The sequence below is a fragment of the Ranitomeya variabilis genome, chromosome 6 (assembly GCF_051348905.1).
Source record: "Ranitomeya variabilis isolate aRanVar5 chromosome 6, aRanVar5.hap1, whole genome shotgun sequence".
NCBI lineage: Eukaryota > Metazoa > Chordata > Amphibia > Anura > Dendrobatidae > Ranitomeya > Ranitomeya variabilis.
Genome location: NC_135237.1, coordinates 521,894,443 through 521,910,943, shown reverse-complemented (window position 1 = coordinate 521,910,943; position 16,501 = coordinate 521,894,443). Strand labels below are relative to the sequence as shown.

Below are 16,501 nucleotides of genomic sequence, written 5' to 3'. Positions count from 1 at the left end.
AGATGTCTGGGTGAGTATAAGCATTTTTTTATTTTTTTATTATTTTTAAACATTCTATCTTTTACTATAGATGCTGCATAAGCTGCATCTATAGTAAAAAGTTGGTCACACTTGTCAAACAGTATGTTTGACAAGTGTGACCAACTTGTCAGTCAGTTTTCCAAGCGATGCTACAGATCGCTTGGAAAACTTTAGCATTCTGCAAGCTAATTACGCTTGCAGAATGCTAAAAAAACGCGAAAAAAACGCAAAAAAAAAAATGCGGATTTCTTGCAGAAAATTTCCGGTTTTCTTCAGGAAATTTCTGCAAGAAATCCACAACGTGTGCACATACCCTTAGTCTGCTTTTTAATCCTAATGTCTTACTGCAGACAAGGAATAGGGGAGAGGCTCCTGCTGCAGTCACCTGGCTCACAGGTCTCATCTAGAAGTCAGTTTTTCTTGTACGAGTGCTATCCAGGTTTCTTATGGATATGAGCATCGATGGGATAGATCACATATCCGATATTTTCCCTTGGACAGTGTCAGATCAAAATGGGCAAAGTAAATCTATGGGACTATAAAAAAAAAAAAAAAAAAAAAACAAACACAACTTTCTCTTATTATTTCTATTATTCCCACTTCCCAGCTTATGTACAGGATATTGAAAAAGAAAGAATAGCAGGAGGCGGATGTGACAGCTTAAACACAGAAGAATTCTGCATAAAGTACTCAGGAGGATCAAAGGAGTGGAAGAGATTAAGAGGAGATGCTTGGCTATTTTTATATTTAATGCCCCTTTCATAAGGCCAAACTATGAACTACACAAACCGTATATCATTCTGCAAAAGGGAGGACACATGTGCACCTTCTGTATCTACATAGAAGGTGCCATTAGCATTTCTTAATTTTTGGAGGGAAGATTTAAAAAAACAAACAAAAAAAAAAACTATACATCTTTACTTACTGCACTTTTCTCAAATTCAACTTCAGATGAGGTTGGAGACAGAGGACTTATGGGGCTAATTGATGGAGAGCTTTCCACGCTGGAAATGTAGTCTGGATCCGGTACGTATAAAAGCTAATAAATAATACAATTAAATTAATTTTCTCTTAAAAAAAAAAATAAATAAATAAATATATATAGACATCATTGGCCACTTAGATGCTGATATGTTGTGTAAGATCTATAAATGCAAAAGGAATTTGACAGCAGAAATGAGACCTATAATCTAATTACACGGCTGCATTTATCTTTTTTAAAGCCAGTGCCATTGTATGGAACAGGTTTGATAAAAGTGAGGCTCTCCCTATACTGTGAGCTTGTCCCATACACTGGGGGGCCGGTAATCCGCTATAAAAAGATAAAAGGCAGCCAAGTAAATTAGTTCACGGTAGACAATCCGGCCATCAGGTTCCCTTTAAATGTAGCTTCAGCTCAGGAAATCACAGCAATGAGGTTATTGCATAAATCACTTTACTTCCATAATAGCAGAACAGACATAATGATCGACGTGTACAACAACAATTGCCAAACATTAATTTAGGGAACTGTGTGTGAGCAGGGGAGGTTTTCTATTCAGCACATTCACGTATTAGCCAGTGTCCAGCGAGCCGAGTACATTCATCCATTACATGGACGTTCCAATAAACTGTTTTTCCCCACAGACTGAAGGTCATCATCTACCAGAGAACCCTGGTGGTTTGATCACTGCACCCCCAGCAATCAAGAGATCGAGGTTCTGCTGGAAACAGCCGAGCGCTGTACTCTGCTTTCTATGAATGTCTCAGACGAGGAACAGGACAGAGGAGGTTGTGCTGCACATCCTCCTCATTCAGGCGGAGGGCGAGTACTAACACTCCAGTCATTGTCCATGTGATTCCAGGGCATATTCAAGCTAAGTGCTAGGCTAATCATCCCATTAAAAAAAAAAAACAAATAGAGTGGAGGTGCGCAAGCTTGTCCCCTACACCATGTAGTCGTCCCGTCCTCGCAATTGCTGGGGAACTGCAGTAGTCAGACCTCCAGAGATCAAACAACTTATCTCCCATCGGTTGAGGAATAAGTGTTAAACTTGCATTTCTTCTGAAATCTTCTTGATCATCAATTGGATATGTGTAATATTTGCAGAGAACATTAGCACTTGCTACTGAGCATTCCTACAGATTACAGATGGCTTCCAGGACGCCCACTAATCAGAACCCATTTTATATAAAATAAGTCTTGCCCACATTAGACACCCCTATAAGTCAATTACTTCACACTCTTCAGTACAACATGTGCACACGGAGACATGTAGACGTCGATGCAACTGAGTTTTCCCAGGTGAAGACGTTTTAGGAAAGTGCCGGTGGAACGGCTTTAGTTGTTCTTGCATCGTCTCCACCGCCGGCATCTTCTACTCTATATACTGAAGTATAAAGAGGGAGTGACTTGCTAGTGGAAGCTGCCCGCTGGATGAGCAGGTCACTTCTTGTAACTGCTTCACGGTTTCCGAACCCTGATGTGGTAAAAAAGGGACACAAAACGGACCATGTGCACAGCAGCGATGTCTTCACATTGCTGCGTATCATGTTCATTTTATGGAGGCTATTTGCGGAGATTCTCTTACTAAGGTGGGTGCCGCCTAAGACGCCTGTGTGCACATACCCTTAAAACAATTCTCATTAGCACGTGCTACAAAGATTGCAAAAATAAACCCCAGCCGGCAAATACTTACAGAAAAGATCTGAGAAAAACAAAAATTCTACAACCAGAACGAGGCGCATACCTGTCCAGGCACAACGGCCCTGGAGAACAGCTTATTCAGCTGAACCAGCTCATTGGGTGTAGTATCAAACTTCAGAGCGATGCTATTTAAGGAATCTCTGGACTCAACCTGAAAGTAGAGAAAAAGAAAGCAGACGTCAGCATGTTTCCTCATCACAGTCAGGTAACAGCAGAGCCTAATGAAGGGGAGAACGCCGCCAACAACCCGACTGAAGGACGGAGCGCGTTGTGGAAGATCGGCATTTACAGGAGTCGGATCAGCTGCCATAAACATAACAGATAAGAAAAGAAAAAGTTATAAAGAACAGCATCTACCAGACGCTTCTGGTGTCACTCATCTTAATGGAAGTTCTCTAGCAAATAAAGAAAATAATGAAAACACAAAAATCCATTAAACACCTTCAATAATTTAGAGACTAGTTTTGTCTACAGGGTTAGTCACTAGGTTAATTAAAATAGTGGAGATCATGAGTAAGACGGGGGTTGTGGCAGGACATGGAGTGCGAGACACGCACAAACCGCTGCTCCAGCAATGGCCGTCAGTGATCAGAGACATCTGCAGAACGGCCAATTCAGGCTGTCAGAGTATCAGTGCATAGTTCTCCTACACCAGGAGTTCTGCCACAATTTCCTGCAACAATCTGCCTACACCAGCCGCTCTGCAGATCAGCAGCCTTTCAGAGTGTCCAATTCGGGCTGCCTACTTAATTACTAATAATGGATTATACAATTGTTCTGACATGAGTTATGAAACACGACAACTCTATATCCATCCATATACCATGACTGACAGCTCCTCAGTGTCCCTCCTCCCTGCTGAGATCTCACACGGCTCTGTACAAGCTGCAGCTGTCAGTCAGGCTGGGCTTAGACTAAAAAAAAAAGACTCATGTCATCTGTCACTTCACATGGACTCATAAAATGCTCATCTTAGGCTATATCTGATGATATTGTAAAAGTTTTTGATGTGGGGGAACAGAACTATGGCCAGATCACCCCAGCAAAATTATGCATGCGTGTTTTAGGAGTCATTTTTATCTCGATGGAAAAATACTGCAATAAAATAAAAAAATAAAAAAAGGATGAAAGGACAGACATGCTGGCCAGTGTCGGTAAGTCTGATAAGGATTTTTACAGCAATTACACCAGCCTCCTTTGGTCCAAGATCCATTTAATGTGTACAGATTTGTATTGCCAATTGTGGTTGCCGATTTGCTTTACAGCAGACCTAGAAATGACAGTGCTGGTCTTGACTGGGGCAAAAATGTAAAAAGCCCACACCCCCTCCTTGCTTTAGGGGCCACACAGCATTTAAGGCGTACACTGTCTAGAATTAGTAGAAAAGTTATTCCGAGATAAAAAAATCTAAAAAAGAAAAACCAAAACTGAGCATTACAATCCTCTCTTGTCAATAGGATGTGTGCCAACAAACTTTCAGCACATATTGGGCACAGACCATGTAGGCATACCACCTACTGCCAAAGAAAGTGTCAACTAATGGGAACCTGTCACCCCAAAAATCGTATATGAGCTGTGGCCACCGACATCAGGGGCTTCTCTACTGTATTGCTGTAGATAAGCCCCCGATGTAACCTGAAAGATGAGAAATAAAGGTTATATTATACTCACCAAGGGGCGGTCCGGTCCGATGGGTGTCACGGTCTGGGGCCTCCCATCTTCATACAATGAAGTCCTCTTCTTGTCTTCCTGTTGCGGCGCAGATGTACTTTATCTGTCCTGCTGAGGGCAAAGTACTGTAGTGCGCAGGCACCGGGAAAGGTCAGAGAGGCCCAGCACCTGCGCACTGCAGTACTTTGCCCTCAACAGGACAGAAAGTACGCCTGTGCCGGAGCCGCAGCAGGAAAACAAGAAGAGGACGTCAGCGTATGAAGATATGAGGTGCCGGACGGCAACAGAACCAGGACCGCCCCTGGGTGAGAATAATATAACCTCTTTTTCTCATCTTTTAGGTTACATCGGGGGTTTAGCTACAGCATTACAGAATGCATTACAGAATGACGTAGATAAGCCCCTGATGCCGATCGCCGCAGCTCATATATGATTTTTGGGGTGACAGAATCCCTTTAACACAGGATAATGTATTCATATATTTCCAATAGGAATAACAGAGGATCTCATTATTGTGCTTTCTTATATAACGTCATCATATTCTGCGAAGCTCTACACACATTATCATCACTGTCCCGATTGGGGCTCACAATATAAAAATTCCTTATCAGTAGGTCTTTGGAGTGTGGAAGGAAACTGGAGACCTAGGAGTAAAACCCACACAAACAAGGGGAGAACATACCAACCCCTTGCAGTTGTCCTTAGTGGGATTAGAACCCAGGACCCCAACGCTGCAAAGCAACAATGCTAACCACTGAGCCACCGTGATTGAAGTAGTAACTAAAGCACACTTTAAAAAGAGCAGACAGATCCACCGCTTCACGTTTTGTTGCAGTATAGCAGGTGACACGGGTAACAGGATCCAAAACCTCACTGCAGAATACTCAGGCGCTCTTCTTGTAGGGATGAAGGGCCGCTATAGATCATGGCTCTGGGCAGTAACGCACCATTATGTCTGACTTCCTCCTCCGTACAACAGAGGCTGGAATATGTGGAGACGTTTGCTCCGTTCTGTCTTTTATACTGGTAGTTTTAATCTTCTGAAACAAGGAAACATGGAACTAAACCATAAAACAAAGAAATACGACAATTACAAAATTTATTACAATACTGTACAGAGATGAAGGCGATGCTGAGCACAAGACAAGCTGATAATACAGCTCCCCTGCCTGGTTATAAGGACTTCATGCAAGATGATTGCGGCAGCGAGCACAGCCCCCCCAGAGGCGGCAGCGAGCACAGCCCCCCAGAGGCGGCAGCGAGCACAGACCCCCAGAGGCGGCAGCGAGCACAGACCCCCAGAGGCCGCAGCGAGCACAGGCCCCCAGAGGCCGCAGCGAGCACAGGCCCCCAGAGGCCGCAGCGAGCACAGGCCCCCAGAGGCCGCAGCGAGCACAGACCCCCAGAGGCCGCAGCGAGCACAGACCCCCAGAGAGCACAGACCCCCAGAGGCGGCAGCGAGCACAGACCCCCAGAGGCGGCAGCGAGCACAGACCTCCAGAGGCGGCAGCGAGCACAGACCCCGTCTGGCTTTATAAACCCTTCTCGTTGGAGCCAGCTTCTATTTTGGCGCCAGCCTTTTCCTTCCTTCCCTTCTAAGAGCCACAACTTTATTTAAAATGAGAAGTTTCTGCACTTATTTTCTTCCCTCTGCTCACTTTAGTATTCCATTTTGGTTTTTTGGTTTTTCTTTCATTCTGCCCGCCACACAGTAGCAGAGATATGGGCATTTTCATTTAGTGCTACTTTTTATGGTCTTTAAGGGGGTGTGGCTCCCAAAGTAATTGTGCAGAAAAACCTGACACTCCCACAGAATCCTGTGAGCCACACCCCATTGGTAAAGACCATTAACAATAGCACTGAACAAAAAACAAAAAAAAAAACAAAAAAAAAAACTCAGCACTGGAAGCCTAAGGTGTGAACAAAACATAAAATAAATTACTCACGACGACATAAATTGAAATAAATAAATTGAATAGGAGAGAGAAATGAACAACAAAACACTTTGAACTTTAGGCCATTTATTAAAAGAAGATCCGTCACCAGGTGAGAAGTCGACAGTTTTTCCTCTTATTTTATTCCTGTTGATCCCAAATATTTCAGGGTCGTTTTCACTCCAGAGACGTGTTTTTTTTTTTTTTTTAATTTATACTAATGTTTACAGCCATTACAGAGGGGCGTGGCCCACAGCCATTACAGAGGGGCGTGGCCCACAGCCATTACAGAGGGGCGTGGCCCACAGCCATTACAGAGGGGCGTGGCCCACAGCCATTACAGAGGGGCGTGGCCCACAGCCATTACAGAGGGGCGTGGCCCACAGCCATTACAGAGGGGCATGGCCCACAGCCATTACAGAGGGGCATGGCCCACAGCCATTACAGAGGGGCGTGGCCCACAGCCATTACAGAGGGGCGTGGCCCACAGCCATTACAAAGGGGCGTGGCCCACAGCCATTCCAAAGGGGGGTGTCCTTAGGCTGTTTTGCATTTTCTTAGTGAGCCACACCCCCTTAGTATATAAACAGAATTAAATAAAAAGGCCCATATCACTGGAACTGTATAAATGGATTGAAAAACAAACACAGAATACTAGAATACTTGGCCCAAAGTTGAGTAATTTTTTTGGTTTTGTTCCATTATTGCTCAGCCCAGTGGAACGCTATGAATCTTTGTCCTTTACCTTCCATACTGTGACACCGTGCCGGCGTGTCTGCCTTGCTCATTCTGCCCTAGTAGCTGATGTGACCCGCAATGTTGCCAGTATCGCACGCTGCGACCTTCTCCGCTCTCCTCCTTTATTGTTCGCACTCTTCCCTGTGCGAGTACAGGAGAGAGGAGCAAAGAAAGTCACAATTGTCGCTTAAAACCCAACTTTTAAGAACGGACTCTGCACGTCTTGCCCATTGCCCCCTCCCCTAGCAGGGGACACTGATGTCTGCGGATTTAATGTGGCTGCAATGCAGTCTACTTGTTCTTTTTACCTGGCAAAGTGTCACGAGACGTACGAGGTTGCAATATGTCGCCATCTTACATGTCTCGATAAGCCGGGTCACCTGTTTTTATAAGACGGATCATTTCAATATTCAAAACCAAATTCGGTGCACAAGGTCATACGTTCCCGAGAACAAGAGCACAGACCGTGACGTGGAGCACAGCATGTGACCAGTGAAGGTGGTTTGTTGTGCCAACACCAGTCACCTAACTGGTTCCTCCCGGGCACCGAGACTTGAATGGAGAAGAATTTTAACAAAAGCACTCAACAGAAATAATTGGAGAATTACCTAATAATGCAAATTCATGCAACTACAGACCGATCATGGTGTCAGCTAAAGGGGATAACTCACTGCTGAAGTGAAGGGCAAGGGGTAAAGCTTCTCCTTGCGGAAAGTACCAAAATCAGCTCAAGGAGACTTACAGGTTGTGCAATCCTCCTCTGGGAACCCTAGTGCTTATTCAGAGAGGAAGAAGACAGGAACTTTAGTGCCACTTATTGGATGTAGCAAGCCTAGGAGTGATTATCGACCCTGTAACCTTGTCACATGATTTAGGATAAGAAGCCAAACTAGAAACTGGAATTATGCAAATGTTTCAGAGCGTTTGCTCCATCATCAGTGCAAAGCATGAGATCTGATCTGGCTGGGTGAGAAGCCACTGACAGGCGGACTAAGGAGAAAGATCGTCCTTGTGGAAAGCGGCAAGTCGGCATATGGAGACTTCGGGTGCAGTCAGACAGCCGTATTACTACCACCGAAATCCTCGAGCGGGAAGTCTGCTTTCTGATCTGAGCGAGACAGCATATTATTAATTTATTTATATAGCACAATTGATTCCATGGTGCTGTACATGAGAAGGGGTTACATACAAATTACAGATATCACTTACAGTAAACAAACTAACAATGACCGACTGATACAGAGGGGTGAGGACCCTGCCCTTGCGGGCTTACATTCTGCAGGATAATGGGGAAGGAGACAGTAGGTTGGGGGTTGTAGGAGCTCCGGTGTTGGTGAGGCGGTAGCTTCAGTAGTGATGAGGAGGCAGAGGGGTCAGTGCAGGCTGTAGGCTTCCCTGAAGAGATGGGTTTTCAGGTTCCGTCTGAAGGATCCGAATGTGGTTGATAGTCAGGTGTGTTGGGGCAAAGAATTCCAGAGGATGGGGGATATTCGGGGGGACTTGGAGGCGGTTGGGTGAGGAGCGGATAAGTGTGGAGGAGAGAAGGAGGTCCGGAGATTACATGAGGGAAGATATCGGGAGATTAGTTCAGAGACATATGGAGGAGACAGGTTATAGATGGCCTTGTAGGTCAGTATTAGTAGTTTGAACTGGATACGCTGAGGGAATGGGAGCCAGTGAAGAGATTTGCAGAGGAGGGAAGCGGAAAAGAGAGATGAATTAGTCGGGCAGCAGAGTTAAAGGATGGACTGGAGAGGTGCAAGGGTGTTACCAGGGAGGCCACAGAAAAGGATGTTGCAGTAGTTAAGGCGGGAGATGATGAGGGCATGCACAAGCATTTTAGTAGATTGACGGTTGAGGAAAGGACGGATTCTGGAGATATTTTTGAGCTGGAGGCGACAGGAGGTGGAAAGAGCTTGGATGTGCGGTTTGAAGGATAGGGCAGAGTCAAGGTTTACTCCGAGGCAGCGGACTTCCAGTGCAGGGGAAAAGCATGATGTCGTTAATTGCGATAGATAGGTCAGGTATGGAAAATCTAGGAGATGGAGGAAAGATGATGAGTTCAGATTTGTCCACATTGAGTTTGAGGAAGTGAGAGGAGAAGGAGGATATGGCTGATAGACACTCTGGGATTCTGGACAGCAGAGAGGTGACGTCTGGGCCAGAGAGGTAGATCTGAGTGTCATCAGCATAAAGGTGGTACTGGAATCCATGGGACTTTATGAGTTATCCCAGGCCAAGTGTATAGATTGAGAAGAGTAGGGGGTCCTAGAACAGAGCCTTGGGGGACTCCAACAGAGAGGGTGTGATGAGGAAGTGGTGTGGGAGTGGGAGACACTGAATGTGCAGTTGGAAAGGTATGAGGAGATCCAGGATAGGGCGAGGTCTTTGATGCCAAAGGAGGAGAGGATCTGTAGTAGGAGGCAGTGGTCAACTGTGTCAAAAGCAGAGGACAGGTCTAGAAAGAGGAGTACAGATTATTGTCCGTTAGCTTTGGTGGTAAGTAGGTCGTTAGTGATTTTGGTCAGAGCTGTGTGATGGGGGCGGAAACCAGATTGTAGATTGTCAAAGAGCAAGTTAGATGAGCGGTGGGAGGAAAGTTCAGCGTGGACGTGCCGCTTCAGGAGTTTGGAAGCGAATGGGAGCAGCGATATTGCGCGATAGCTGGACATAGCAGTTGGATAGAAGGTTGGCTTTTAAAGGATAGGCGTGATAGCGGCATGTTTGAAAGCAGAAAGGAAGGTGCCAGAAGTTAGTGATAGGTTGAAGAGGTGGGTTAGGGCATATATATTTCTATGTAGCTGTCACGCTCCGGTCAGGAGAGCTGCCGGCCAGTCTGAGGATTACGATGAGAGTAACATGGCCGTCTGACTGTGCCCTTACAGGCCGTGCAATGCACCTATGGGAATCATATGCAAATATCCTCTTCGGGGAGGTAGAGGACTGGAACAAAAAAAAAAATTAATAATTTTCTCCTAATTTGCTTAATTTCTATTATATGTGTATCGGGTAATGAAGGCCGTGTACACCTTTTCAATATTTTAATTTTCATTAGTAGTATCATCAAGCTCCCCAAGCAGATGTTATGGCCGATGACTTGATACTTAAGTGTTAAGCATAGAACAAGTGCACTGAAGCGGCAGGGAAGACTTCTGTACAGATGAGGGAAAGAACAGACCAGAATTGGACAGAGTACAGCCCGTGGGTGAGCTGGTTGTTCCAGTCCATCCAGCCCCTGGACCGAGAAAGCTGAAGGGCCGACAGTGGCCCACGGGCCGCACCTTGTAGCCGCCTGGCCTCCCGAATTCACATCTATCCGCTTCCTCAGGATGGAGGTAGAGGTGAAAATAATGGTGGAGGAGGGGTCGCCAGCTCCTTCTCCCACCATTCAAAGAGTGTGTGGCGCCACTACATCCTATCTGCTGTGCGGAGCGTCAGTGCACACCGCAAACACCGGAGGGGACGGAAGGAGGTTCGTTCTGTGTGGGGGCTCATACTGGATATAGAGGGGCTTTGTGGGCTCATAGTGTAAGTGTGTGTGTACATAAACACACATTTAATGCTGATCATTATCACATGATAAAATATTAACATAGTATTATATACTGGGAATAATTAGTTTCAGCCTATTGGTTCAGCCCTCCAAAACGCACACAATGTCATGTGGCCCCTCAGTAAAAGTTAAATTGCCACCCTCCCGGGACTAGACAGCAACTTATCGGGCATCCCCTCTTAAAGCACATGAAACATCCTTTCAGGCTTTTTTTTTTTTTTTTTAACCCTACGTACCGTAAATCCATATTTTGAGCTTTAAAAGACAAAAAAAAAAAAATTATATATTTATTTATTATCGGATGAATATAACAGTTAAAAACTTATCGTTGTAACAGCTCACTGATTGTTTCTCAGTCAACTCATTCTGCAATAGAATGCAACACCGAGACTATAATCAGGCACACACTGCAAAATCTTTAATGAAAACATTTTTTTTAGTCCAGAAAACATGGAATTAAAATAAATACATTTTATAATATGTATATTTGCCTTCTGAGACCGCATCCATCACAGCAGCCCAGGTGGGACAACCCCTTTAAATAGGTAAACTAATGGGAAACTTTCTCTCTGTACATCACATCCTACCCTTCTATACAGCACACCTCGGTATACAGTGATATCATTGCGGTAATGACACGTGCACTTCTTTTTTTTTTAAACTGCAATTAAAAAGGCGAAAAAAAAAATAAATAAAAGCAAAACGACTTCTATATCTATTTACTGTACAAGTCATACCTGTACCCGTGCATTCAGTGTACTTATTAAAAGCTGTAAAAATGATCTTGCTAAATCCGGTACGACGGAGCGAATCTTGTGAATTCTAGGAATCTACACGATACAGAGGATCCACATTCTAGAGACGTGAGAAACAGCCCGGACACATGGACAATGAAAACAAGCAGGAAGCAATAATTTACAAGAGTGTAGATAAAAAAAAATAAATAAAAACATTGTGAAAAATTGCCCATTTCCCCTCCACCGAGGCAGAGACTGGTGGAACAGACTGGGATTTCTGGAAGCGGCACGATTTCGGATTCGGTTTCCCATAGTAACAGGATAGGAAGCTGTGACTGCAGCAGGGTTTTGAGGGTCATTTCAAGAACACGGCAGTCAGAAAGGCTCCATTTTCCAAAGCTACGGAGAAAAAGGAGCCAAAATCTTTAAAAAGCGTCAGCTCAGTGACAGTGACCTGGAGGAAGGATGCAAGGTTGTCCATCTATCCCTGGCAAGGTCAAGGTAGATTTCCATCATTTCCCTCAGATCCATAATTCATGGCTGCTAATTCAGCTAGGGCACAAATAATGCAAACTGGGCACATCACAAAAAAATACCAGTAAGAGACCAGTCAGTCACTGGCACACTCCACAGAGGAAGGAGGAGGTTGGTGGTGGGGGGTGAATACATTAAAGTGCACAGAACAAAGCTCACCGTGTACTCCATGGTTCCCTTGGGTCTTTGGAAGGACATCCGCCTCCCATCTTTCTTCTCCAGGGTCTTTTTCTGCCCGGTATCTGCAGGATAGAGAGGGTAGCTACGTGTTAGATTCATGTTCCCCCGTCAGGATTGTCACAGGCTGGTGGCGAGGAGCGCGCGGCAGGCAGACATCTATTTCACCACTTATACGCTCCCTGTAACTGGAGATTCAGGCTTACAGACATCCAGCTGCCTGCGGTTTTTTTTTTCTGCTAACCAATATAAAGTAGTGTGACAAGTGCGATACATCAGCTCCGGCCGAGCATCCTATTATCAAGCAGTGAAAATGGCCATTATGTGAGAACGCGGAGGCAAATACATACACAGTGTGCGGCGTGTGATCAGCGGACGGATCCGGGCCACAAGGATTACCCCGTCACTAACCACCGGGAGTGAGGGAAGGAAAGCAGCCAGGAGACCGTCGTACGGAAGTCACTCAATAAAGTGTTACCACCTAAATCACACAGTCACTTCCATACTTCAGGTCCATGGAAGATAAAGTATTAAAATATATTAAACAAAAAAAAAAAAAAAAACACAAACAAACAAAAAAAGTGAGATTGTATCAACATAGACTCAGTCTAAAAAAAAAAAAAAAAAAATGCTTTATCATAGTAATTCTGGCTGGATAAATTGACTGTTTTAGAAGGGTTCATTTAGACGTAAAGATCAACGGTTGTTTTAAAAATCCTGTTTACACAGGCAGACCGCGAGAGATTGTTCTCAGCAGCACAAGTCCTGTTTATATATGAGCATTCTCGGCAGCACAAGTCCTGTTTATATGAGCCTTTTGCTTACTCATCGGCAGCCTGTTTACACAACAAGATAATCATGAAACAAGCACTCGCTCACGATAATCTTCGTGTAAATGCATCTGAAGCTTACGTCATCTATAATCATTTTCCGACAAAATGTTGGCGCCCGGTACTGCGGCACTCCGCTCAACCATGCACCTTCCTAACGAGGTCACACAAAGTGTCTAAAGCAAACAGGCCGGATAATATAGAAATAAAGCGCACAACCATAATAAATATGGTAATAGGGAGGTGCAAAAGAGCCGGTAGTGAAGAACAATATAAGCAAAAAATGGAGAGGAAAGTACTACCGTATAGCCCGCACACTACACCACACAAATATAAGAAAAAGTATAACAAACTTTATTTGGTATATAAACACACAGATAAAAAACATAGTTAAAATACATGGGCACCCTACCCAGAAACCCCCAACATGTACAATATGAGGAAAAATAGGATGTTAATGGAGATTAAACAAGCTATATTATATAAGCAATCATTGTAATATACAAAAATTTCACCCCTGAAAATTCCTGGGCAATAACACAGAAGGTGTAATCCTGCAGCCTAAGATAATAAACAAGACAATGCCCCACAAGTCAGCATGAATATAATGAGATAACAGCCATACCGTACAGGATATAAAGATGGCCACAGGACCACAACCTGTGTGAAATAGGCAGAATTGGACCTGAATATACGGTATATAAAAAGATGGGCAAACTAAGCCATATGCCATAAATCAAATCATGAATGAAGAAGGTCAGGCAATGCTGAGATGCTAGGGCCAACTTGCCAAGATGCAAAGGAACCACCCGAAGGGGGAAACAAGGTGGAATACCGGGAAGGGTGCCGCTACAACGACCCAACGCGTATCGCCGTAACCCGTACGGCTTCGTCAGGGGAAGCATGCTATTCATGCTGACTTGTGGGGCATTGTCTTGTTTGTTATCTTAGGCTGTAGGATTACACCTGCTGTGTTATTGCCCAGGAATCTTCAGGGAATTTCACCCCTTTATTGCCTGTACTCTAGAGATATATATCTTTCGGTCTTAGGTGCAATTGGAGGTTGTTTTGTGTATGTATGTATGTATGTATGTATGTATGTATGTATGTATGTATGTATGTATGTATGTATGTATGTATGTATGTATGTATGTATGTGCGTGCGTGCGTACACACATTATATATATATATATATATATATATATATATATATATATATATATATATATATATATATATATATTTTTTGTATATCACAATGATTGCTTATATAATATAGCTTGTTTAATCTCCATTAACATCCTATTTTTCCTCATATTGTACATGTTGGGGGTTTCTGGGTAGGGTGCCCATGTATTTTAACTATGTTTTTTATCTGTGTGCTTATATACCAAGTAAAGTCTGTTATACTTTTTCTTATATTTGTGTTGTGTAGTGTGCGGGCTATACGGTAGTACTTTCCTCTCCATTTTTTGCTTATAAAGCAAACAGGCCTTGATCCATAGTTTGTGAGGGGGGGGGGGGGGTCATGTCACTGTTCTTTTTGGTCATGAGGCCATTTAAATTTTTTTTATTATTACAAAATCTTTTAAAGCATTCTTTGTTGGTTTATTATTTTCAGAGCTGCACTGGGGCTCCTAATCAGAGTTCCCTGCCCCCGTTATTATATTCACCAGCTGTCTTCAGCTCTTCACGAAGCCGCTCCGGTCTCGCAACGCCATGTTGTGACAGCAACCTCTGACTGACCACAATTCAGAGGTAACAATCACAAGCCCTCAATGCAAGTCTGTATGATCCAGTAAAAGACTCTCAGACCTGCAGTGACCTCCGGGTGACCAAACACTGGAGCAGCTGGCAGGTCACAAACTGCTTGGGTCCAACCGGAGTGGCGCCAGGAACAGCTGAAGACGGCGGCTGCTAAGCAGAAGACTATGTGAAGGGTCTTTACGTTAGGGCTGTCCCACACGTCCAGATAATTCCGGTACCGGAATAAATCGGTACCGGAGTTATCCGTGTCCGTGTGCCTGGGAACTCACGGAGGCCATACGTGCGGCACACGTGTGCCGCCCGTATGGCGAGTGGGTACCACACGGAGCGTGTGGTACCCACTCTGCATCATGCTGAAGCCGCGATTCATATGTTCCCTGCAGCAGCGTTTGCTGCAGAGAAAATATGATTAATAGTGTTTAAAATAAAGATCTATGTGTCCGCCGCCCCCCCACCCCCTGTGCGCCCCCCCGCTGGTCAGAAAATACTTACCCGGGTCCCCCGTCGGCTGTCGCTCCTTCCTGGTCTGGCCGCGGCTTCTAGTGTATGCGGTCACGTGGGCCCGATCATTTACAGTCATGAATATGTGGTTCCACCTCCCATAGGGGCGGAGCCGACTATTCATGATTGTAAATGAGCGGCCCCACGTGACCGCATACAGTAAGCCGCGGCCAGACCAGGAAGGAGCAACAGCCGACGGGGGACCGGGGTAAGTATTTTCTGACCAGCGGGGGGGCGCACAGGGGGTGGGGGGGGGTCGGCGGACACATAGATCTTTATTTTAAACACTATTATTCATATTTTCTCTGCAGCAAACGCTGCTGCAGGGAACATATGAATGGCGGCTTCAGCACCATGTGGGGGGGACAGCGCTTACTGTAGCGCTGTCTCCTGCACGCACACGGACCCCAGACGGAGAATGTCCGTGTGAGGTCCGTGTTTTACACGGACCCATTGACTCTATTGGGTCCGTGTAATACGTGCGCTCCCACGAACACTGACATGTCTCCGTGTTTGGCACACGGAGACACGGTCCGCAAAAAATCAATGACATCTGAACAGATGCATTGATTTTTATGGGTCTACGTGTGCCAGTGGCTCCGGTACGTGAGGAAACTGTCACCTCACGTACCGGAATCACTGACGTGTGAAACCGGCCTTAAACAGTGTTTCTTTCCCCCTAAAACTCCAGGTGGCAGTTCCTTAGTAGTACTCCTGTAGGCAGTCGCATTATGGCTCCGGATTTCTTCAGAGTCTTACTGCACCTTCAAGCCCCCTAAGGAATACAGTACCATAACTCGCCCGTTACATTCTCCACGGCTCCAGGACTTGTACTCGCCATCACATGTTGTACCACACGTTCATAAGACTGCTGCAGACAATCACTGGCCTCCGTAGGTCTTGTGCCAAACATCACCACTGAACTGAGGCCAGTGATCGGCTGCAGCAGTCACATGGGTGTACAACACCTCCACAAGTAAAAACAGAGGCGAACAGAAATGCGACAGGAGAGTAATGGTCACTTGCTATTTTAGCACATTTCTCTTCAGTTCCCCGGCATCCCTCTTTACGCCTGGAAGCTGCACATAATACACGAGTTCCCGGACCCAAAGGGAATTTAACGAGTGAGAAGATTTCTCAGCTGTTTCCTAGAAGCGTCACTCACGGTGGAGGAGGTCACCAGAACTGCCAGGCAGCAAACCATCCCCAGCAATTGTCTGTGCAGCTGCCTTCTCTATCGGTGACGGCAGCGTTACAAAAATAGAGAAAATATACAGAAAAAAAAAAAAAAAAAAAACACCACTATTCTTTCTAGAGAACACATCTGTCAGCAACGCCGGTGGCATCATTTG

At 45.0% G+C, this 16,501-nt stretch overlaps 1 protein-coding gene across 3 annotated transcripts in view; it reads right to left on the bottom strand.

The window, feature by feature from the left end:
- OXR1 (oxidation resistance 1) overlaps positions 1 to 16,501 on the bottom strand; it is a 578,729-nt gene that overhangs the window by 78,565 nt on the left and 483,663 nt on the right. For all 3 annotated transcript variants that reach the window (XM_077271063.1, XM_077271064.1, XM_077271066.1), the window contains 3 exons: positions 12,034 to 12,116; positions 2,751 to 2,858; positions 947 to 1,060 (listed from right to left, as the gene is read on the bottom strand). In XM_077271063.1, the coding sequence (XP_077127178.1) occupies positions 947 to 1,060; positions 2,751 to 2,858; positions 12,034 to 12,116 (305 nt within the window). The remainder of the gene's footprint in view (positions 1 to 946; positions 1,061 to 2,750; positions 2,859 to 12,033; positions 12,117 to 16,501) is intronic.